Raw genomic sequence first — 22,207 nt, forward strand, 5'->3', positions numbered from 1 at the left:
GTCGCGCCGCCGCCACCGCCCGCGCCGCCGCCCGCGCCGCCGCCGCCCGCGCCCGCGCGCCGCGCCGCGCCCGCGCCGCCCGCGCCGCCCCGAGGCGACGACGCGCTGTCGCGCCTCGACGCGCTCGCGGCCGCGGAGCACGCGGGGAACGTCGCGCGGATGCAGAAGGCGGGCATCGCGCCGCGGGGGCCGACGATCGTCGACGGCGGCGGCCGCGCGCTCGACTTCGAGAACTTCACGTCGCCGACGGGCGGCGGCCAGATCTTCCAGGCGCCCGCGCCGGCCCCGCCCGCGGCCGCGCCGCCGCGCGTCGCGGCGACGCCCGCGGCGAGGCCGGCGGCCGCGCCCGCGGCGCCGAAGCGCGCCGACGCGGCCGAGTCCGCGGAGGACGCGGCGTCGCGGAAGAAGATCCTCGCGCTCGTCGTCGACAAGGACGGGGCGGACCGGCGCGAGTGCCTCGTCGCGCGCCTGCCCAACGGCACGACCCTCACGCTCCGCGTCGGCGGCGCGGCGCCCGCGACCGTCGGCGACCTGCGGCGCTACGCGGGGCGCGACGGCCCCGTGGACGTCGTCGAGCGCTCCTCGCTGCCGCCGCGGCGCCTCGACGACGACGCCGAGCCGCTCCGGCCCGGCACCGTCGTCGTGCAGCGCGGCGACGGCGGCCGGCGGCCGCCGCCGGCGCTCGGGCAGGACGGCCCCGCGGAGCGCCTCGAGATCGACGTCGGCGACGGCACCAAGGTCGCGGGCGAGTTCCGGGGCATCTACAAGACGAGCGACGGGTCCTTCGAGCGGGCCGGCATGGCGCTGCTCGTGCTCGGGCCGGACACGCCCGAGGGCAAGGGCGACGAGCTCGCGCGGGCCGTGGCGCTGCCGACGTTCCGCTTCGCCGCGACGGAGGAGAAGGGCGAGGACGCGCTCGCGGCGGTCTTCGCGCACTTCCAGCGCCAGAGCCCCTTTCTCGTCTTCCGCGCGCTCCTCGGCTACGGCGGCGGCGCGGCGGCGGCGCTCGCCTACGCGGCGACGTCGGACCCGAGGCGCGTGCCGCCCCTCGTCGCGCTCCTGGCGCCCCTGACCTACCTGCCGCGGCTGCCCATCGGCCGGATCGAGGCCAGGGTCCTCGTCGTGCACAAGGCGTCGGACGCGTCGAAGCGCAACGCGCAGCGCTTCAAGCAGCGCCACCCGGCGCCGGAGCTCATCACGCTCAAGCAGGCCGACTTCAAGTCGCCCGCGGCCGTCGGCGCCATCGTCTCCGACGTCATCCTCGGCGCGCGGCGCTTCGAGTAGGGTAAACGTTACCTTGGTGAAGTCGGAGAGATGATTTTGAAACCGAAATCGGACCATCCCATAGACCATCTAGCGGCGTCACACCGGTGGCCGCAACCGCGCGGCGCGCGGAGAAACTTCTTCGTCTGCGCGCCCCGCACGCAAAGAACCATGGGCGGCCGGCGCAAGTCCGTGCTGACGGACCAGCAGTACCTCAAGATCCGCGACGCGACGCCCGTCGAGGCCGCCGTCAAGTCCGAGTTCGCGGCGGCGAACCAGCTGCTCCAGAACTTCGTCAGGGACGACACGGGCGTGGGCATGTACATACCGGAGGAGCTCAAGGACGCCGTCTTCTGCGGCCACCTCGTCGCCGACCTCGACTCCATCGCGGGCGCGATCGGCGGCGCGCTCTTGTACGGCGGCCACGCGGCGCGCGCGTCGGAGATCAACAGCGAGACGGCCTGGGCGCTGGACTACTGGGGCTACGACCTCAAGGAGTTGCCCATGGTCGACGACGTGCTCAAAAAGCGCGGGCCCGGCGCCAAGGTCTGTTTGGTCGACTTTCAGCAGACGACGCAGCTCCACGCGGCGATCCCGCAGGAGTCCATCGTCGGCATCATCGACCACCACGCGTTGCAGAACTCGACGGTGGTGATCCCGCGGCCCGTCTTCGTGGACATCCGGCCCTGGGGGTCCATGTCGACGATTCTGGCGCACACGTACGCGTTGAACGGCATCGCGCTGCCGAAGCCCGTCGGCGGGCTCCTGCTGGGCGCGATCCTGAGCGACACGCTCAACCTGCGGTCGCCGACGACGACGGAGTGGGACAAGAAGATGGTCGCGCTCCTCGTGCAGTACTGCGGCGTCGACGACGTCAACGTCATGTGCGCGGAGCAGTTCAAGGCCAAGTCGAAGAACCTGGCGGCCATGTCGGCCTACAGCCTCGTCTCCGGCGACATCAAGCAGTTCAAGATGGGCCCGACGCCGACGAAGGTCGCCTTCGCGGTCATCGAGACGACGGACCCGGAGGCGATGTTGAAGCGCGCGGACGAGTTCGTGCCCGAGATGGCCGTCGCGAAGACGGAGCTCGGCGTGGACCTGATCTTCGTGGCCATCGTCGACATCGTCAAGCTCGAGTCGCACGTGCTCCTCGCGGGGCGCCGCGAGCGGAGCGCCGCGGACGCCGCCGGCTTCGACGCGCGGCCGCTCGAGGAGGCCACGGCGGCCTGGGCCGGCGACGCGGCGGAGCACCTGTTCCGCCTCCCCGAGGGCCAGGTCTCGCGCAAGGCCGACTTCGTGCCGCCCCTCGCCGAGGCCTTCGACGGCGGCTGGAAGCTCGACGACGTCCCGCCGGACGACGCGCTCGACGTCGACACGGTCGTCGTCGTCGAGGAGACGCCCGAGTGCCCCGGCGGCAAGTTCGTCCGCCGGAAATCCATGGCCGGGGGCATCACCGTCCCCCTGTCGCTCCGCAACGTCTCCGACATGCCCTAGGTAACACGAGAGCCCGGGAAACTTCACCGTCTGTGACGCAGATATGCTCTGCTGCATTCTAATCTCTTTTGGGTAGCACCCCGGTGGGCAGGATCTGGTGGCGGCGAAGCCATCATGTCGTCGAAGAAGGCGCCGCCGACCCTGCCGGCGCTGTCCGCCGGCGTCCTCGGCGCCGTCTTCGACACGCTCGACGAGGCCAAGGCCGGGACGCTGGCGACGAGCGAGCTCAAGGCCGTGGGCTTCAACACGGAGCAGATGCTGCCCGGCGGCGGCGACCTGAGTCGGGCGGCCTTCGTCGGCGAGATCGGGAAGATGCTCGCGAAGATGCCCGGCGCGTCGGAGAAAATCCTCAAGGAGTCCATCTCCCTCGTCGGCCGCATCTTCCGCCTCCGGCACCAGTCGCAGCTCAAAGACGCGCGGGACAGGGCCGTCGAGGCCGCGGCGGCCGAGGGCCGCCAGGCCCTGGAATCCCTCAAGGAGGCGGAGGAGGCGCTGGCGACGGCGCGGGCCGGCGAGGGCGCCGCCGAGGCGCGGAGCCGGCAGCTGGCGTCGGAGCTCGAGGACGCGCAGGCGGCCCGGGAGCGGACCGCGGGCGACCTCGCGGACGCGCTGGGCCAGAACGAGGCCCTCGCCGGCGCCGTCGAGGAGGCCAAGGCCGGCGGCGACGCCCCGCAGCTCGCGAGCGCCCTCGCCGCCGCCGAGGCGGCGGCGAAGCGCGCCGCGGGCGACCTCGGCGCCGCGCTCGCGGCCTCCGAGAAGACGGCGCGCCTGCTCGCCGCCGCCGAGGAGGCGCTCGCCGCGCGGTCCGGCGACCTGGCACGGCGCGACGCGGACCTGGCCGCGGCGCGCGGGGCGCTGGCGACGAAGGACGGCGAGCTCGCGCTCGCCGTCGCCGCCGCGGAGCGCGCGTCGGGCGACGGCGCCGCGGCGCGAAAGGCGGAGATCGCGAAACGCGACGCCGAGGCCGCGCGGCTCCTCGCCGAGGCGCGGACGCACGCGGCGCGCTCCGACGACCACGCCAAGGCCGCCGCGGCCGCGTCCCAGAAGGCGACGAAGCTCGAGTTCCAGCTGGGCGACGCGCTCGCCAGGGCAGGAAAAGGGTGATTCAAGTTCGCTTCAACATGAGTGTTCCGCGCGCGCGCGTTCCGGAAAAAGCATCCACGCGTCGAGAGCGCTCCGAGGGATGATCGCTCGTCCCAAAATCAGCCGAAACGAGTGGAAAATGACCGAGATAGGAGCCTCCAAAGTTGGGAATTTCGCACCCTTTTCCTGCCCAGGCGCTCGCGGACAAGGCCGCGGCGGAGCGCGCCACGGGCGCCGCGGAGCGGCAGCTCGCGGAGGCCCGCGACGCGGCGACGGCCCACGACGAGATCTTCAAGGTCGCCCTCGCGGGCGTCATGACGGGCCTCGGGCTCGCCGAGGGCGTCCTCGACTCGTCGGAGCTGCTCGCCGCGGGCGCGGACCCGGACGTCATCAAGGCCATCGACCACAGCGCGTCGGGCGTCGTCCACCCCGACACCTTCGTCGAGGTCCTGAGCCAGGCCGTCCACTACCAGGGGCCGGACCAGTCCAAGGCCATGCTCCGCGACTACACGGCCGTCGCCGTCACCGTCCTCGAGAACCGCCAGGCGTCCGCGAGGGAGAAGGAGGCGAAGAAGAGCGCCATCTGGGACCACCTCGTCTGCGCCGAGTAGGGGCGCGGGCGCGGACAGGAGTAGGCGTCTCTAGGAGCACCCATGGCCCTTACGGCAACAATGGCTCGGCCCACACGTTGAAGCAGAGCTCGGGCCCGAGTCACGATGTTCGCGCCTAGAAGCATGCTGAATGGCGCCCGTAAATTCTGCTTCGGTTCGTCGGCAGCCCCGGAGGGGCCGCCCGAGGCGCCGCCCGAGGCGGAGAAGCGGCGCGGCGGCACGGCCCCGTTCTCACTCATGCGCCTGCCCGACGACGCGCTCGTCGATGCACCTGGGCCTCGTCGACGGCGCCTGCGCGGCGGTGACCTGCCGGCGCCTCGCCGCCGCCGTGCGCTGTCATCATATGAACGTGCTCATCGTGCACAAACATTCCTCTGATAGCAGTCGCCCGGGCAAGACGCTGATCCTCGACTCGCGGTGGCGGCTCTGCGCGCCCTGCCCGGCAGAGGTGGAGTGCCTCCACCCCGTCGTCATCGGAGGGGAGCTCTGCCGCGTGCCTGACCCATTCCGCTTGACGCCGGGCGCAGAGCTGCAGCTGCCGCCCATGCACGTATATTCGCTGAAGAAAAATTCCTGGCGGACGATCGACCACCTCGCCCACCTCGGCGCGCTGACAAGCTTCGACTATTGTGCGCTCGGCGACGAATTGTGCTTCGTCGGCGGTATGCTACTGGACACTGATGATCCCTCTGCAATGACCGCTGCACGCGCGAGTGTGCGCACGCTCAATTTGCAATCGGGTGCGTGGACGCGGCTCGCGGACATGCCCATCGGCTTCGATTATCCGTTGTGCTGCGCGTGTGGTGGCAAGCTCTACGTTCTCGGCAACGTTGCCGACGATTTCGCGAACCCGCCGCCAGTGTTACAGATCTACGACCCGACACGACGCGCTTGGTCCCGTGCGCCGGATTATCAGGAACCGATGTGGTGCGCCGAGATGTGCTCGGCGGGGAGCCACATCTTTTGTTCTTGGGAAGAACCCGACGAACCCAACCGTGAAAAGACCGTTGTTTTCGACACGGAGACCTGCACGTGGTCCGAGCGCGTGGACTTCGAGCAGCCTGGCCGCCCTGTCAACTTCGTCACCACTCACCAGGAAACATTCATCAACATTACTCTACCCTACCCGAATGGCACCGTCAAATGCTTCGCGCTCGAGCGCGTCGAACCTTTGATCTGGGCCTGGCGCGAGATCAGGCAGCCCTTTCCAGCCGAAGTCGACGGTGACGAAGTCGACGGCAGCTTTTTTCGCAAGGCCGGCTTCGACCTGCTCCGCGCCTAACATAGCCGTCTCCCCCCGGCCCACTAAATAAGACCGCTCCTCTTACGCCCCCGACCGCCAGTCCGCGGGCCGCGCGCTCGCGTTGACCGTGGGCGCGCCCTTGGAGTTGAGCTTCTTGTCGACGGCGTTCTTGCGCTTCTGCTCGTCCGTGAGCTCCGGCGGCTTGAAGACGCCGTCGTGGAAGGCGTCCTCGCGCGCGCGCTTGTTGAGCAGGAGCATCTTGCGGTAGAGCGCTCGCTTCCGCCGCGCGGTCGCGCGGTTCTCCTTCCACGTGCGGTAGGGGTTCGCCATGAACTTGGTGTACTTCTGGTACCAGGACGGCTTGCCCATCTCCGCCATGAGCAGCCGCCGCAGCTCCTCGAGCTCCTCGTGCTCCGCGCCCTGCTGCTTCGACAGGTTGAACATCGTCGTGTCCTTGTCGTACTGGAGGCGCTCGACCTCGATCTGCAGCTCCTCGACGCGCTTGCAGTGCTTCTTCGCGGCGGCCTCGAACTTGACGAAGTTGCGGTGCTCGCGGAGCTCGTCCTCGAGCATGAACTCCTCGGGCTTGTCGAAGCGGTTTTCGCCCGTCGCGACGTTGTAGTAGTAGGTCTGCTCGCCCTCGACGCGGCCCTTGATCTCCTGCCAGCCCCTCCGCGCCTCCTCGAAGGGGATGGTCTCGTGCTCGAAGAGCTTGCCGTGGCTGTGCTTGTCCTTGAAGCACTTCGTGCAGTAGGAATCGCGGCAGACGGTGCACGTCACGACGGCCTTGGCCTTGCCGCAGACGAGGCAGTGGCGCTCGCCGGGCCCGAGCTCCTCCTTGTCGGCGTCGGCGCCGCGCCAGCGGTGGTCCTTGCAGTCCGTGTCCTCGCCGTGGACCGTCGGGAAGCACTCGTTGCAGTAGAACGTGCCGTGCTCGCCGTCGTAGGCGTCGCAGCCCTCGGGCAGGCAGTCGAAGCAGATCTTCTTGCCCTCGAGCTTGTGGCAGACGGAGCAGGGCGGGAACCAGGCGCTCTCGTAGGTCTCCTGGTTGTAGTAGAAGACGTTGCCCTTGGGGTCGACGTTCTTGATCCACACGTCCGCCTCGGGCGGCACCCAGCCGACGGGCTTCTCGTACTGCGTCTCGCCCGTGACCCAGTTGTAGTAGTAGTTCGTGCCGTTCTCGTCGGAGCCCATCTTCCAGCCGGAGAGCTGGACCTGCTTCAGCGCGGCCTCGGCCATCTCCTGCGCGCGCTCCGCGTCGCTCCGCTCGCTCCGCGCGGCGTCGACGCGCCGCCGCTGCTCCACCTCGGCGTCGAGGCGCTGGCGCGCGGCCTGGAACCGCAGGTCCAACAGGCGGTTGAAGAGGTAGCACCGCGCGCAGCGCTGGATGACGAACGCGCCGTCGTCCTGGACCTCGATCTCGCCGACGCGCGCGAGCTTGCGCCGCAGCGCGTCCGCGCGCGCGTTCTCCGCGACGCGCTCGAGGTAGCGCAGCCAAGCGCGCTGGATCTTCTCCGCCGACTCCAAACGTAGCACGTGCGTCTCCGCGACGAAGATCCGCCGCTTCTGGTCCTCGAAGCGCTTGGTCAAGAAGTCGCGGTCCAGCCGGTGGCGGATGCCCCGGCGGATCTTCAACGCCGCGTCGGCGCGCACGACGAGGGCCACGGCCTCGCCGCAGCGCTCCGCGTGCTTGGCGACGCGCCGCCGCGCGACGACGCGGATGGGCTGGTTGTAGCGCCACTTCATGGCGAACCAGTGCTTCGCCAGCGTGCCCGAGGCCCGCTGGCGCGTCGCGTGGCGGGCCCGCACGCCCGCGCAGGCGTCGCGCGCCGCGCCGCGGAGGCCGAGGTGCGTCGCGTCCCAGTGGCGCCGGTAGTTCTTCGACGCGAGCGCGACGAGGCGCGCGCGGCGCTCCAATTCCCGCCGGCCGTCGGCGCACCGGCGCCGCGCCTCGACGCGCTTGGCCACGGTCCAGCGCACGCGCCAGGCGCCCCGCGCGCGCCGCAGCATCTCCGCCGCCGCGCGCGTCGCCGCGCGGTCCGCCGCGTCGCGCCGCAGCATCTTCTCCGCGCGCGCGCGCGACGCCTGCGCGCGCCGCGCGATGGTCCGGTGCCAGAAGTGGAAGAGGGCCGTCGCCGCCTTGTTGCAGGCGACCTCGTAGGCGCGCTTGACGCGGGCCTCGTGGACGAGGCGCCGCGCGACCATGGCCCGGAAGCACCGCTGGATCTTTTTGGCCTCGCGCGAGTGCCAGTCGTGGCGCCGCGCGCGCTTCCTGCGGTAGGCCTTCTGGAGGAAGACGGCGGCCTTCTCGCGGGCGATGCGCTCCTGGCGCTCGGCCTCGCTGAGGAGCTCCCAGAGGTAGAGCTCCGCGAGGTGCGCGACGGCGGCGGCGACGGCCGCGTCCGCGGCCTTCCAGGACCGGTAGATCTGCATCTTCCGCCAGGTCTTGATGATCACCGACGCCGCGGCCTGCTCGCGGAGGCGCTGGCAGTGGCGGTAGAAGGCCTCCCAGTACGCGCGGAGCTCCGCGCGCTTCTTCGCCAAGAGGCCGCGCATGTTCCAGAGGCGGAACCGCGTCTGCACCTTGAGCGTCGCCTCCTCCTCGGTCATCTGGGGCTTCGCCTCGACGACCTCGACCTCCTCCTCCTCCTCCTCCTCCTCTTCTTCTTCCTCGCCGACGGCCAAGGCGGCCATCATGGCCTCCTCGTGCGCGAGCATCTCCTCGAGGCGCCGGATCTCCTCCTCCTCGGCGGCCTCGGCGGCCTGGGCGAGGCGCCCGCCGGCGGCGGCGGCCGCGGCGGCGAACTCGTCCTCGGCGCCCTCGAGCGTCGCGTCGCGCTTGCCCTCTTTGGAGGTCGCGCGCATCGACGCCGCGGCCTTGGACATGACGTCGGACTGGTCGAGGTTCTTCGACGTGCCCTGCTCGCCGGCGTTCTTGAGGGCCTGGGCGCGGCGCTTGCGCTCCTCGAGCTGGCGCATCATCTCCGCCTTTTTCGCTTTCGCGGCCTCGGCGGCCTCCTTCTTCTTCTTCTTGGGCTTCTTCGCGGCCATCTTCCGCTCGCGCCACATGGCCAGGCGGCTCCCCATGCGCTGGCTCTTGCTCTGGTCCCGCTTGAGCATCATCCAGAAGCGCGCGAGCACGAGGCCCGACTCCGTCTCCTTCTTTTCTTTCGCGGCCGCGATGCGCCGCGCCAATTCCAACCGCATGAGCCGCGCGTGCCAGCACCGCTGGACGGCCGTCGCGGCGTCGAACTCGATTTCCGCGAGCCGCCGGCTCCGCCGGAGCGCCGCGGCCATGACCTGGTGCAGCGCCTCGGCCTCGCAGATGGCCTTGGCGGCCGCGTCCGCGCGCGCGCGCCGCTTCCGGAGCGCCGCGAGCATCTTCCGGCCCTTGGCCTTCCGGTGCATCCAGCGGAACCAGCGCTGGAGCCGCCGCGCCATGTCGTTGAGGAGCCGCTTGCGCTCCGCGCGGGCGATGAGGCGCGCGTTGCGCCGCCAGACGCGCACGCGCCGCGCGAGCGCCCGCGCCACGAACGCCTCGAGGAGCGCGCGGATCTTGTGGCACGCGTCGTCCCGGGCCTTCTGCAGCGTGCGCCGCACGAACTCCTGGGACTGGAGGAAGCGCACGAGGGCGAGCCAGCGCGCGAAGGCCAGGCGGAAGTCCCGCCTGCGCCGCCGGTCGAAGATGCGCAAGACGTGGCTGAGCCGCCGCCGCAGCACCTCCTTGTGCTGGCCCGTGGCGATGAGGAAGCTCAGCGGCAGGCTGTCGCGCACCTGCTCCACGGACGTGAGCTGCTCGAGGTAGACGGACCGCTCCGTGCCGCTCGGCGGCCAGGCGACGGCGGGCACGTTGGCCATGAAAAGCGCGGCGTCGACGGCGCGGCTCGCCGCGGACGCCGCGGCCGGGTACGTCGCGCCGGCGAAGCGCGGCGGCGACGGCGACGCGTCGGGCGTCCGGCTCCGGCCCGGCGACCGCCGCCGCCGGCGCCCGCGGCGCGGCGCCGGCGCGTGGTCGAGCGGCGCGGCGTCGCCGTCGAGCGCGCGGAGCCGCGGCGGCCGCAGCACGACGCCGCCGGCCGCGCCGGGCTTCGACGGCTTCCGCGCCGCGTCGAGGGGCGCGAGGTAGGGGCCGGGCCGCCGCTTCCTCCGGTTCTGCCGCCGCCGCGCGCCGCCGCCGGCGCCGGGCTGCCGGTGGAGGAGGAGCGCCTCCTTCGTCGGCAGCGGGCCCCAGGCCCCGCCGTCGCTCGGGAGGGCTACGGCGCGGAGCCGCCCGACGACGCTGTCCGTGTCCATGGCGCCGGTCCTAGGAGGCGACCCGCCCGCGCCGCCGCCTCCGGGGCTGCCCGCGCGCGGCGCCCATCGCGCGGCACTACGGTAGCGCCAGCGTATCTGCACCGTGCCGCGGTCGTGCACACGCGGTTAGGGCAGCCGAGCCTCGATGGCTGCCCCCATCGAAGGCTATGGCCCGCCGGCGTCGCCGTTGAGCCTCGGCGGCTACGGCGGCTTCCAGGAGGCCTTCGACCACTGCGAGGTCGCGTCCGTGGCGTCCGAGGCGCTCCACGCGCCGTCGGCCGTGTCCCTCGCCGAGGCCTCCGACGACGCGCCCGCGCCGCCGGCGCCGGACCTCGCGGCGTCGCCGGAGGCCGACGGCGAGGTCGCGGCGCTCGACGCGTCGGCGCGGTCCGCCGCCGCGCGCGCGCTCGGCGACCCGGCCGCGGCGCGCCGCGTCGCCGCGGCGCTCGAGGCGCGCGCGCCGGGCCTGCTGCCGGCGTTCGTCAGGGAGGGCCTCGACGTCGGCGACGCGCGCGCCCGCGGCGCGCTCCTGGCCGCGCTCACGGCCGTCGGCGCCGTCGGCGGCGGCGCGTCGCCGCTGTCGTCGCCCGCGGGCTCGCCGGCCGCGGGCTCGCCGCGCGCGCCGCGCGCGTCGCCGCCGTCGCCGCGCGACCTCGCGTCGCCGGGGTCCGACGCGCTGTCGAGCTACCTGAACCCGGCCCAGGACCCGAGCCCGCCGCGGGCGCGGCCGCCGACGGCGACGCCCGACGAGTCCTGGCGGCGCCCGTCCTGCGAGGTCGCGGCGACGGCGGCGCTCGTGGAGCTCGAGGCGCGCGACCGGCCCCTGCTGCGCGACCTCGCGCGCGTCGCGGGGCGCTACTACGCGCGCGTGGCCCAGGCCGTGCTCTCCGAGGTCCGCCGCGCCGACGCCGAGTCGCGGAGCCGCCGCTGCCTCGCCGTCGTCGAGCTCGTCGCGCTGGTGCTCCAGGCGGACGGCACGCCGGCCGCGCGCGCGGCCGTGCGGCCCGTCGAGGGCGCGGCCTGTGTCGGCCGCACGAAGCGCTTCGAGCTGCTCGGCACGGACCGGTCCAGCGGCACCATGGGCGCCGCCGTCGCGAACGTGCGCCGCGCGCTCGACGCGCTCCGGCCGTCGCCGCGGCTCGCGGCCGCCGCGCGGATCCGCGCGTGCGTGCCCGCGTCGGCCGTGGCCCGCGGCGACCCGGAGGCCCTGCGGCGCGTGTTTGGCGTCGTCGCGGCGGCGCTGCACGTGCCGCGGAACAAGCGGTGCCTCACCGAGGAGGAGAAGCACCCGCACCCCATCGACGCCTGGGCGAAGCTCGACCCGCCGCGGCCGCCGCCGCTCCTCGAGGTCGCGGAAGAAATGGAGGCGCCGCCGCCGAGCCCGCCGCCGGCGCCGGCGCCGCCGGCGCGCAAGCCGTCGCCGAAGCGCAAGAAGAAGCGGTCGCCGCGGAGGGCGCGGCGGTCGCCGTCGCCGAAGAAGAAGCCGCCGAAGCCCGCGTCGCCGCGGCGCGCGTCGCCCGCGCGGCGGCCGGCGCCGCGCGCCGCGCCCGTCGCGGGCCGGTCGCGCCGCGCGTCGACGGACGCCGTCGACGGCCGCAGCGCCGAGGCGCGGCGGACCGGCGACGACGCGTCGGCCGTGTCGTCCCTGACGGAGGCGCCGCGGCGGCCCTTCCTCCGGAAGTCGTCGCCCCGGCGGCCTCACCGGTCGAGCCCGCGGAAGCCGCGGAGCCCCGAGCCCGAGGCGCCGCCGCGGGAGGGCTTCCGGGACCGCGCGGACGCGGCCGCGCGAAAAGCCGCCGTCGACCGCATCCGGCGCTGGGAGGACCCCGAGGCGAAGCGCAAGGCGTCGAAGAAGGCCGCCGTGCGCGAGGCCGCGCCGCGGAGCGTCGTCTACGCCAAGGCCGCCGCGCACCTCCGCGAGGACCGCGAACGGCGCCGCGCGTTCGTCGGGGACCCCGAGGCCGAGAGCGACTGCGAGGCCGAGTCCGAGTCCGACGACGACGCGCCCGGGGCCGCTCTGGAGCCGCCGGACCGCGCCGCGACGCTCGAGGCGCGCGGCTGGCTCGCGGGGCTCGGGTTCTCCGGCCTGAGCGCCCGCGACGACTCCGACGGCGGGCCCATCCTGAAGAATCCGCTGGTCAACGGGGCCCTGATCTGCGACGTCGCGCTGGCCCTGGCCCCCGGCGGGTCCGACGCGGCGAAGCGGCGGCCGGACTACGCGGTGCTGGCGCGCGCGGTCACGGGCCGGCGGCCGAGCTCCGTACGTAGCGCGAAGGCGCGGACGCGGGCCGCCCTGCGGAGCCTGCGGGAGCACACGGGCGTCGACGGGGCGCTCCTCGGGCGCGCGTCCAAGTACGTCCTGGGCGGGAACCGCGTCTGGACGCTGCTCTGCTGCCTCGCGAGCGACGAGGGCCCGCCGCGGGGGCCGCGCGAGGTCGAGGAGGTCGGCGCGTCCTTCGATCTGGCGCCCCGCATGGCCGAGGAGGCGCCGGCGCCGGCGCCGCCGCGGCCGCCGTCGCCGCGGCGGGTCTGGGGGTCGCCCATGCGGGACCGGCCGAAGCCGTCGCCGCCGCCGAGCCCGGGGAAGGCCGCCGTCGCCGCCAGGTCGTTCCGGCGGCCCTGGCGGCTCCCCTACGGCGACGACGACCGAGCACGTCTATGCGCGTCCCTGCGGGGCTGGCTCGACGACCTGGGCGTCGCGCCGGCGGACGGCGGCGACCTCTACGGCCTCGCGGCCAAACTCGCCGACGGCACGCTGCTCTGCGCGCTCGCGGAGCGGCTCACGGGCATGCGCGTGCTCCACGGCCGCTGCCGCCGGCCGACGACGCGGTCGCTGCGGGAGGCGAACGCGCGCAAGGCGCTGAGCTGCCTGCGGGACTGGGACGTGCCCCTCGGCTGGCGCCACCCCGACCCGCGGACGGAGGTCGCCGTCCAGGTCGGCGACTGGCGCGCTCTCCTGCCGCTCCTCGAGGACTGCTACCGCGTCTTCCACGGCAAGCCGCCGCGCGCGGCGCGGAGCCGCCCGGCGGCCGGCGCGCCCACGGTCGTCGCGGACGACGGCGAGCTCTGCGACAAGGCCTCGGGCGACGCGGCGGCGCCCTGCTGCGAGCTGCCCTTCCCGAAGCGCGAGCGGCGGAAGCGCGTGTCCTTCGACGACGGCGCCGCGCGGCGGCGGCGGTCGCCGTCGCCGGCGAAGGCGCGGTCCAAGTCGCCCGCGCCGTCGTGGGCGACGTCCGCGGGCTGGTCCACGCCGGAGCGCGCGAAGCGGCTCCTCATCCCCGACCACGACGACGCGGTGGCCGCGGCCGACGGCGGCGTGCGGGAGACGGACCTCGACATCTTCCCCTCCTGGCCCGACCGGCCCTTCCGGCGCTACGAGAGCCCCGGGGGGGGCGGCCGCGTCGAGATCGAGCCGAGCCACGTGAGCGACTTCGGTAAGTATTAGGAGGCCCACATCTTGATCGTGCGGTCCTTGGACCCGGACGCGGCGGACGCGCCGTTGGGCGCCCAGTCGACGGCGAAGACCTCGTCGTAGTGGCCCGGGAGCGTCTCCAGCGCCGCGGCGAACTTGCGCGTCGACGAGACCTTGTGCTTCGCCTCGGACGCGGGCACGGCGTCGTCGGCGACGTTCCAGACCTTGAGCGTCGAGTCCTTGGACGCGGACACGAGCAGCCGCGAGTCCGGCGAGAAGGCCAGCGCGTAGACCGCGCCGACGTGGCCCGTGAACGTCGCGAGGAACGCGCCCGTGCGGCCGTGCCAGAGCTTGACCTTCTTGTCGAAGGACGCCGACGCGAACTTGCGCGCGTCCGGCGCGAACTGGATCGCGTTCACGGGCTGCTGGTGGCCCGTCAGGCGCGCCTTGGGCGTCCGCTTCTTGTTCGACGCGTCGGCCTTGAGCGACGTCCAAAACAGGAGCGTCGCGTCGTCGGAGCCGGACACGAGGCGCTCCGCGTTCGCCGGCCCGCCGTTCGCGTCGACGAAGGCGTCGTACTTCGCCCGCGCCGCCGCCTCCACGGCCGCCAGCGACGTCGCCTTGAAGGCCTCCCTGCCCGACTTGTGGTCGAACGGGCCCGTGCGGCACACGAACGCCGACGCGAGCGCTAGGGCGTTCACGCGGTGGCCGTGGCCCTGGAGCGTCGCGTCCAGCGCCAGGGACCCCCATTTCCCGTCCTCGCGGCAGCGCCAGACCTTGACGGTGCGGTCCCGGGACGCGCTGTAGAGCGCGCCGTCGCCGGCCCACGCGAGCGCCTCCACCTGTGTGCAAATCAACCAGTGAGCTGGGACGTCGGGGCCAAACTTGAGAATTCTCTAGCTCGGTCAAATCAAAGTCGATTCGGCTGATTTTTGGACGAATCGATCGCTCTCGTCGAGTTCTCGAAGCCCAGCCGAAGAGCTCGTGTCAAAACATTCGAATACGCTCACATTGAAGTCGGGTTGAAGATTTGGTTTCGGCACAGGCCTCCACGGAATCCGTGTGGCCCGTCAGCGACGCGATCATGGACCCGGTCCGCGTGTTCCAGATCTTCACCGACGCGTCCTTGGACGTGGACGCGAGCACCTCGCAGGCCTCGGCGCTGGCGGGCTGGGGCAGGTGCGCGGGGCTCCACGCCAGCGCCGTGATCCACTTGGAATGCTTTTTCAGCGTCTTGAGGCTCGCGCCCGTCTTCGGGTCCCAGACGCGCACCTCGCCGCTGCGGTCGCCGGACGCGACCTTGGACGCGTCGGGCGCCCAGGCCAGGCAGAGGACGTGGTGGCGGTGGCCGCCGCACGTCGCGCGGGGGGTCTTGGACAGCGCGTCCCAGAGGCGCACCGTCGCGTCGCCGCCGCCGGACGCGAGCGACTTGCCGTCGGGCGCGAAGCCCACGTGGAGCACGGCGTCGCTGTGGCCCGGCAGCGTCTCCGCGCAGCGGCTCACGCGGCGCACGCGGAAGACGCTCAGCGGCTCGTACGTGACCGCGAGCGCGGTCTCGCCCGAGAAGCCCGGCGTCTGCTCCGCGTACTCGCCGAGCGTGCCGGCGACGGCGGTCTGGCCGTCGGCGTAGAAGGCGTAGGGCGTCGACGGGCCGTCCTGGCCCTCGGCCTTCTTCAAAGCGTGCACGAGCTTCTCCAGCTCCGCCGGGGAGCTCGACATGGGCACCTCCATGGCCGCGCCGAGCGGGTCGCCGGCCGTGCTCTGGAGCTGGATGACGACGCTCGACGGCATGGTCTTCTGCTGCTTTTTCGGCGGTTGCTCGACCATGGCGCTCATCGTCTTGCTGGGACGCGAACAAACTCTAAGCCTGGATCATCGCTTGTCGAGAGCTGCTCCTCGGGCTTTGTGAAGTTCACGCCCGAACGTTGCACGCGCGCGCTCGACGCGCTCCGACCCCTGCCCGCCCGCCGCGCGCGACCTGCAGCGGTCCGCGTGTGCCGCGGGAGCGGGCGTGAGGAATCGCCGGCCGGCGTGCGGCGGCGCTTCCGCGCGTAGACGTTCGACGTTCGACGTTCGACGTTCGACGTTCGACGTTCGACGTTCGACGATCGACGTTCGGGTTCGGGTTCGGGGTTCGCACCTTGGTGATGTGGACGCAAAACTGCGAAAAAAATCGCACCTTGTCGTCGTCCTCAATGTCCAAATCTTAGGAGATTAATCTATACACCCCCAACGCGCGCAGCCTGGTTACGGATGCCAGCGCGCTCCGAGTACGTGGAGCACATGCTCTACGGCGCGGGCGCCGACGGCGTCCAGTTCAAGCACGCCACGAGCATCAACCCCAACCAGTGTAGTCCCGGGGCCGGCGCCGCGGCCGCCGCGGCCCGCCCGGCCGAGGCCGGCGACTCGGAGTCGGGAGCCTGCTCTCTCCCTCCTAATCGCAAAACTAGCCGCAGTCGGACGCGCGCGGGCGCGTCGGCCGATAGTGCGAACCTCTGCGCGCAGCACAGAAGGACGCAGCGCATCCTCGGACGGCTGCGCGCGCGGCCGCGCCGCCGAGCGAGCTGCGCATCAGGCTGAAGGTGAAGGAGAACTCAGCAATGGCGCACCTTCAAGCGTCGCGCCGTCGCCAGCATGCAAGCTCTGGTCCTCATCACAACAGCCAACGCCCTCTCCACCACAAAAAGGACGCCAACCCAGCAGCCCTTCCTCTACGACAACGCGGCGACGCTCGCGGACCGCTACGCCGACTATCGACGCCACTGCGACCGCTGCGTCGCCGACGACGCCGCCTTCGCGACGTTCAAGTCCGCGCCGGCCTACCGCGACATTTTGGAGCACCTGTCGGAGGACCAGGGCCGGATGTACGCCCACTTCGTGCGCGAGGCGTACGCGGACCTGCTCGGGGAGGCGCCGGTCGCGGCGGCCGTCGCCGCGGCCGCGCGCGTCGGCGCGCCGCCGGTGCTCGCGTCCTACGACGGCTTCGACGGCGCCGTGTCGCCGACGCAGCTGCGCTACCTGAAGACGCTGGGCGACCTGCGCGCGCTCGTCGGCGGCGCGCTCGCCGGGCTCCGGGTTTTGGAGATAGGCGGCGGCTACGGCGGCCAGGCGCAGCTCGCGCTGGCGGCGGACGACGCGCCGGCGGCCTGGCGCGTGCGCGACCTCGACTGCGCGGAGCGCCTCGCGGCGAAATATATCGACGCGACGCTCCCCGCGGCCGCGGCGGCGCGGTTCGCCACGGGCGCGGAAGACGAGGCGACGGACCTCTTCGTGTCCAACTACGCGCTCTCGGAGCTGCCGCGCGACGTCGCCGCGGAGTACTACGCCCTCGCCGAGGCGGCGCCCTTCGGCTACGTGACCTGGAACCACGGCATCCACGCGGACGCGATGCCGAGCGGCGAGTTCGCGGACCGGATCGCCGCCGCGCGGCCCGGCGCGACCGTCGCCGTCGCCGACGAGTGCCCGCCGACGGCGGGGGGGAACGTGCTCATCACGTGGCGGCCTAAGTAGCTCGGTGCGCCCGTTCCCCGCCGCTGTACGCGGCTGTCGGCGCTAATTAGACGACGGCGAGTAGGTCCGCGCCTTGACGTAGTCGTAGCCGGGCCCGGGCTCCCAGTCGGACCGCATCTTCCCGATGACGACGTCGTCGAGGAAGATGCCCGACTTCCGCGCGGCCTCGAGGCTGTCCGCGAGGTACTCGACGGTGAAGGCGACCTCGGCGACCTTGGCGCCGGCCTTGGCGCCGTCCAGCGTCTCGCCGCCGTCGACGACGATCTTGTAGAGCTCCAGCAGGCGCTTCGAGAGGACCTTCGCGCCGTCGGTCGCCTCGCGCGTCGGGCACACCGCCGCGATCTCCTTCTGGAAGTCGACCATCTCCTTGTACACGGTGCCCACGTCCTTGCGGCCCGCGTCGCCCTTCTTGAGCGACTCCGCGAAGGCCTCGTAGCGCAGCGCGCGCGCCCGCGTGTCCTCGATGGTGCTGGCCCGCGCGCGCCGCGGCGCGAGCACCGCCGCGGGCGTTGCTAACGTCGCGGTGTGGAGCCATGCGCGGCGCGACGGCGTCGAGGGGCGCGACGGCGTCGCAGGGGCGCGACGGCGTCGCAGGGCGCGACGGCGTCGCAGGGCGCGACGGCGTCGCGGGGCGCGACGGCGACGGCGTCGTATGTCGCGCGGGGCGCGACGGCGACGGCGTCGTATGTCGCAGGGCAGACGCGATGGCGCCGAGCAGCGCGAGCGCCTTGAACAGAGCCATGCTCTCACAGGTGGATTGTTGAAGCTCGATTTTCCCCATCACTCCTTATTGTAGCTGTCGATCATGGAGAAGACGGAGGACCGGCGCTTCGCGGGCGTGGGCCCGAGCTTGGCGCCGAGCCGGAGCCGCGGCTGCTCGGCGATGACGTACATCTCGAGCGTCGACGGGAGGACCTCCGCGGCCCACTGGAGCGGCGGCAGGGGCGTCTGGCGGGCCTCGATGTCGGGCACCTTCACGGCGCACTCGAAGGACGTCGCCGGGTGGTAGGCCTTGGCGACGAAGCCGCCGCCGCCGCGGCCCTTGCGGGAGATGACCGTGATCAGCCACGGCGAGTTCGGGCCGTTGGGATTCGTCGGGTCCGGCCCCAGGTCCTCGCGGATCACGGAGACGACGATCTCCTCGCGCGGCGGCTCCGCCGCCGCCTGGGCCTTCTTGCGCCGCGCGATGCGGCCGCGCGCGCGCCGCGCGCCCGCCGCCGCGGCCGCGGCCGCGCCCTCGGCGCGCGATCGGCCCGTGCCGTCGCCGTCGCGCGCGTCCTCCGCCGCCGCGGCGGCGTCGGCGGCGGCCAGCGCCGCGCGCACCCAGCCGTCGACCTTCTTGCAGGGCCCCGCGGCTCTCGCGGGAAGCGCCTTCCAGTGGAGGTCGTCCGCCGCGGAATCGAGGAACCTGGGCAGCAAAAGGGTGCGAAATTCCCAACTTCAAAGGCTCCTATCTCGGTCGTTTTCCGCTCGTTTCGGCTGATTTTTGGACGAGCGATCATCTCTCGGAGCGCTCTCGAAGCGTGGGTGCTGTTTCCGAAACGCGCGCGCGCGGAACAATCACGTTGAAGCGACGTTGAATCACCCTTTTGCTGCCCTGCGAGGAACGTTCGGATCGCTGCGCGCTTGAAGGCCGGGCAGGCCGCCGGGTCGAAGGCGAGCATGGCCTCGCGCAGCGTCGACGCGTCGGCGTCGACGCGGGCGACGTAGGTCGGCCAGCGCGCGTCCGACGGGATGTCGTCGTCGACGAGGCAGAGCAGCGACGCGCCGACCATCGCCAGCGCCTCGCTCGGCGCGTCGAGGTCCGCGAGGGCCGCGAGGTCCGCGGCCTTGACGCAGCCCCCCGCGGCGCGCGCCGACGCCGCCGCCGCCGCGGCCGCGTCGGCCGCGGGGCCCGAGGCCGGCGGCGGCGCGGGCGGCGGCGGCGCGGGCCGCGGCCGCGGCGGCGCGCGCAGCATGGGCCGCAGCTTCGGCCGCTGCGCCTTGGCCGGGCACGTCGCGATGCGGTAGCAGGCCTGGGTCGTCGTCATGGACTTGCCGAAGTCCGCCTTCCAGACGGGCGTCGAGTCCATCATCACCAATTGCTCTTTGGCGTCGGCGTACCACCAGCTGCTGGCCAGCGTCGTCTGGCCGGGCGTCGCCGGCGGGGCGTACATGGGGCTCGACGCCGACTCGGGCATGCGCGAGCACGCGCGCAGCGGGCCCATCGTAGTGTCGAATATGCTCTCACAGCAGCCCCATTCCAGCGTTACTTCTCTTCAACATCTCGGCGCGCATCCCCTTCAATAACTAGTCCAACATCGGCGCCGGTCCATTCAACACGATGGAAGCGGGCATGGAGGAGATTGGGGTGCCCCTGTCCCTCAGCGACGTCGACGACGACGACGCGGCCTTCTTCGGGCCGACGACGAAGGACGAGGACCGCGCCTTCTTCGAGGCGCCGGCGACGGCCGACGACGACGAGTTCTTCGACGCGGCCTGCGACGAGGACGACGCCGCGGCGGCCGCGGGCTGGGAGGACGCCGACGACGACTGGGACGCCGACGACGCGGCGTGGGCGGCCCTCGCGCCGGAGGCTGACGGCGAGCGCACGCCCCCGCCGTCGCCGCGGCCGCCGTCGCCGCCGCCGGCGCCCGCGCTCTCGCCGTCGCCGCCGCCGCCCGCGTTCCGGCGGTCGCCGCGCCCGAAGAAGCGCGACGCGGCGCCGCGCGAGAGCCGCGACAGCGTGCGCCTCGCCCTCGCGGAGCGGCGCGTCGCCGACGTCGCGACCCGCTGCGCCGCGGTGCGCGCCGAGGCCGCGCGGTGCGCGGCGCCCGACGCGTCGTCGGCCGGCCGCAAGGGCGGCGACCCCCTGGCGACCTACGCGGACCTCGAGGCGGCCCTCGGCGACCTGCGGAGCGCGCTGCGCGACGCGACGGCGTCGACGCGGGCCTTCGCGGAGACCGCGAAGCGGCCGACGAGCCTCAACGAGCTCGAGCGCGACCTCCGCGCGGCCGCGGGCGAGCTCCTCTCCGGCGACGGCTCCGTCGAGGGCAAGCTCGACGCCCTCGACGCCGCCATCAAGCAGCACCCGGACCACGCGCTGCGCCTCGAGGAGCGCGAGGCCATCTGGGACGGCGCGTTTCCTTTCCGCGCGTTCTCTCTTTTCGACCTCGCGATTCCTTCGTAGGCCGCGAGCACGCGAAGAACGCCGCGGCGCTCGCAACGATGCGCAAGCTCCTGCCCCGGGACATCAACTCGTCGACGGCGACGGCCGTGCGCGCGCGCTACGAGCGGTCCATCGGCGAGACCGTCGCGGCGGCGGCGCTCGCGAAGCGAGCGTGGGCCACCGCGGCGCTCTGGCTCGTCTGGCAGCCCCCGGACCGCCTCAAGCGCGTCCACCCCGCGGACCTCAAGAACCGCACGGGGCCGGCGTTTCTGGCTTTCTCCGCAAGACCCGATTTAGTTTTTTTGTAGGCTACAACGTCAACGGCCTCGACATCCTCGAGCTCCGCGCGGTCTACGCGGCCGTCAAGGACGTCGCCTTCGACAACGACCCCCGCGGCGACAAGGCCGCCTGGCGCGCCAACGCGCGGCGCAAGCTCGCGGAGCTCGTCGACAAGGAGCGCAAGGGCGCGCTGCTGCCGAACGAGGCGCGGCGGCCCGAGTACCGCCACGTCGGCGCCTTCGACCTCGAGCTCCCCGCGCCGCCCATCATCGACGACGACGCGAGGGCCCGCGCGTCCACGGCCGCGTTAGATGTCTAGGTTCGTTGTAAAAGGGAGGCGGCGCCGGGGGAGGAAGGGGGGGGAGAGCGCCCGAGTGGGATCGACGGGGGCCGGCGGTCGCGCTCGGGAGCGACGCCGGCGGGACACCGCGGCCGCCTAGCCGCAGCCGCAGTCGAAGTCGTCCTTCTTCGCCCGCGACTCCGGCTGCAACTTCACGGCGGCGGATTTCGCGCGCGGGTTCGCGCGCTGCACCGCGAGGACGCGCTGGGCGCTCTCGACGAACACACTTTCGACGAGGTTCTGGTTCTTGGCCGTGAGCTCCACGAACAGCATGCCGTGGAGGTCCGCGAAGGCCTTGCCCTCGGCGCGCGAGATCTGGCGGGAACCCTCCAAATCCGCCTTGTTGCCCACGAGCATGAGGACCAGGTTCGGGTTCGACGCGTTCTGCTTCGCCTCGTTGAGCCAGCGGGGCAGGTGGTCGAAGGACTCGCGCCGCGTCACGTCGTAGACGAGCAGGCAGCAGTCCGTGCCCCGGTAGTACGACCGCGTGATCGACAGGTAGCTCTCCTGGCCCGCGGTGTCCCAGATCTCGAGGTTCGCCTGGTTGCCGTCGCTGAGCTGGACGGACCGCGAGTCGAACTCGACGCCGATGGTCATGTCGTGGGCCTGCTGGAAGTGCTGCTCCGTGAACATGAGCATGATGGACGACTTCCCGACCTCCGTGTCGCCGATGATGATGTACTTGAAGAGGTGCGGCGCGCTCGCCGGGGCGCGCGTCCCCATGACGGCCGACGAGGCCCGGCGCGCCCGGGGCGGCGGCGGCGCGGCGCGGCTCCCTGTGGCAAACCGCGCGTCGGTCCACCACACGCGATCACCCTGTGAGTGGTATTTTTGGCCGCCGCTCGCCAACTTCGGCCGTGGAGGATATGGTTGCAGTTTGACGTGTTTTTGCGATGGGCGCCGAGGCCTGCGCCGGTATGGTTTTCATTCACGGCCCATACACGCCTTGACCCTTTGTCGGGAACTCTCAGAAGCCTCGACACGAGCGCCTTCTCGCTGCGGGACCGGTCTCTTGATGTTCTGAGTGGTAAGCTTGCCAGTGGGCATTTCCGCGCTGGCTCGTTCGCCGCCGGCCTTGGAGGACATGGCCTCGTCGTGGTTCTTGTTGAGGCGGTAGTTGAGGCTGCTGCTCGCCGCGAGCGCGCTGCCCTGGAAGTTCCGGTCGTAGTCGGCTAACACCCGCTCATCCACCATCGCGTTGCAAGAAGGCCAAGGCCAATGGCCGCGCCGCCGCGCCGGATCGGGCTAAACCCCTTCCTGACGCTGTGGATCTGCGTGGGCGGCGTCGCGTGCACCGCGAGTGCGCTCGCGTGCGCGACGCTTTTGCGCCAGGTCGCGGGCCGCGTCCGCGAGGCCGCCATCGAGAAGCACCTCGGCAAGCCCAACTACGTCGCGAGCGCGGCTCCAGCTCGGCACGGCCGTCTTCGCGGCGCTGGCGGAGCGTGTGCCGCGGTTGTGGAGCCTCGCCAGACGTCCGCAGCCGGCTGAACGCGCCCGTGCGCGCGCGCCGCGCGGTCCTCGAGGCCAACCT

The 22,207-nt window shown here is 72.6% G+C and overlaps 3 protein-coding genes across 3 annotated transcripts; 1 reads left to right on the top strand and 2 right to left on the bottom strand.

Moving 5' to 3' along the window:
• Window positions 1-1,611: 1,611 nt before the first annotated feature.
• AURANDRAFT_13083 (hypothetical protein) lies at window positions 1,612-2,451 on the top strand (the record flags this gene model as incomplete). The annotated part of the gene is made up of 1 exon (XM_009036079.1): window positions 1,612-2,451. A coding segment is annotated over one exon (840 nt), but the record flags the coding sequence as incomplete, so codon positions are not given.
• Window positions 2,452-13,395: 10,944 nt separating this feature from the next.
• On the bottom strand, window positions 13,396-15,272 carry AURANDRAFT_36560 (hypothetical protein; the record flags this gene model as incomplete). Its single annotated transcript, XM_009036343.1, has 3 exons — window positions 13,396-13,536; window positions 13,600-14,241; window positions 14,453-15,272. The coding sequence occupies 3 exons, from the start codon at window positions 15,233-15,235 to the stop codon at window positions 13,429-13,431; spliced, it is 1,533 nt and encodes a 510-aa protein (XP_009034591.1).
• Window positions 15,273-20,772: 5,500 nt separating this feature from the next.
• Window positions 20,773-21,399, bottom strand: AURANDRAFT_22559 (hypothetical protein; the record flags this gene model as incomplete). Its single annotated transcript, XM_009036342.1, has 1 exon — window positions 20,773-21,399. The coding sequence occupies one exon, from the start codon at window positions 21,397-21,399 to the stop codon at window positions 20,773-20,775; it is 627 nt and encodes a 208-aa protein (XP_009034590.1).
• Between the last annotated feature and the right edge of the window lie 808 nt (window positions 21,400-22,207).

The sequence above is a fragment of the Aureococcus anophagefferens genome (assembly GCF_000186865.1).
Source record: "Aureococcus anophagefferens unplaced genomic scaffold AURANscaffold_4, whole genome shotgun sequence".
Classification (NCBI taxonomy): domain Eukaryota; class Pelagophyceae; order Pelagomonadales; family Pelagomonadaceae; genus Aureococcus; species Aureococcus anophagefferens.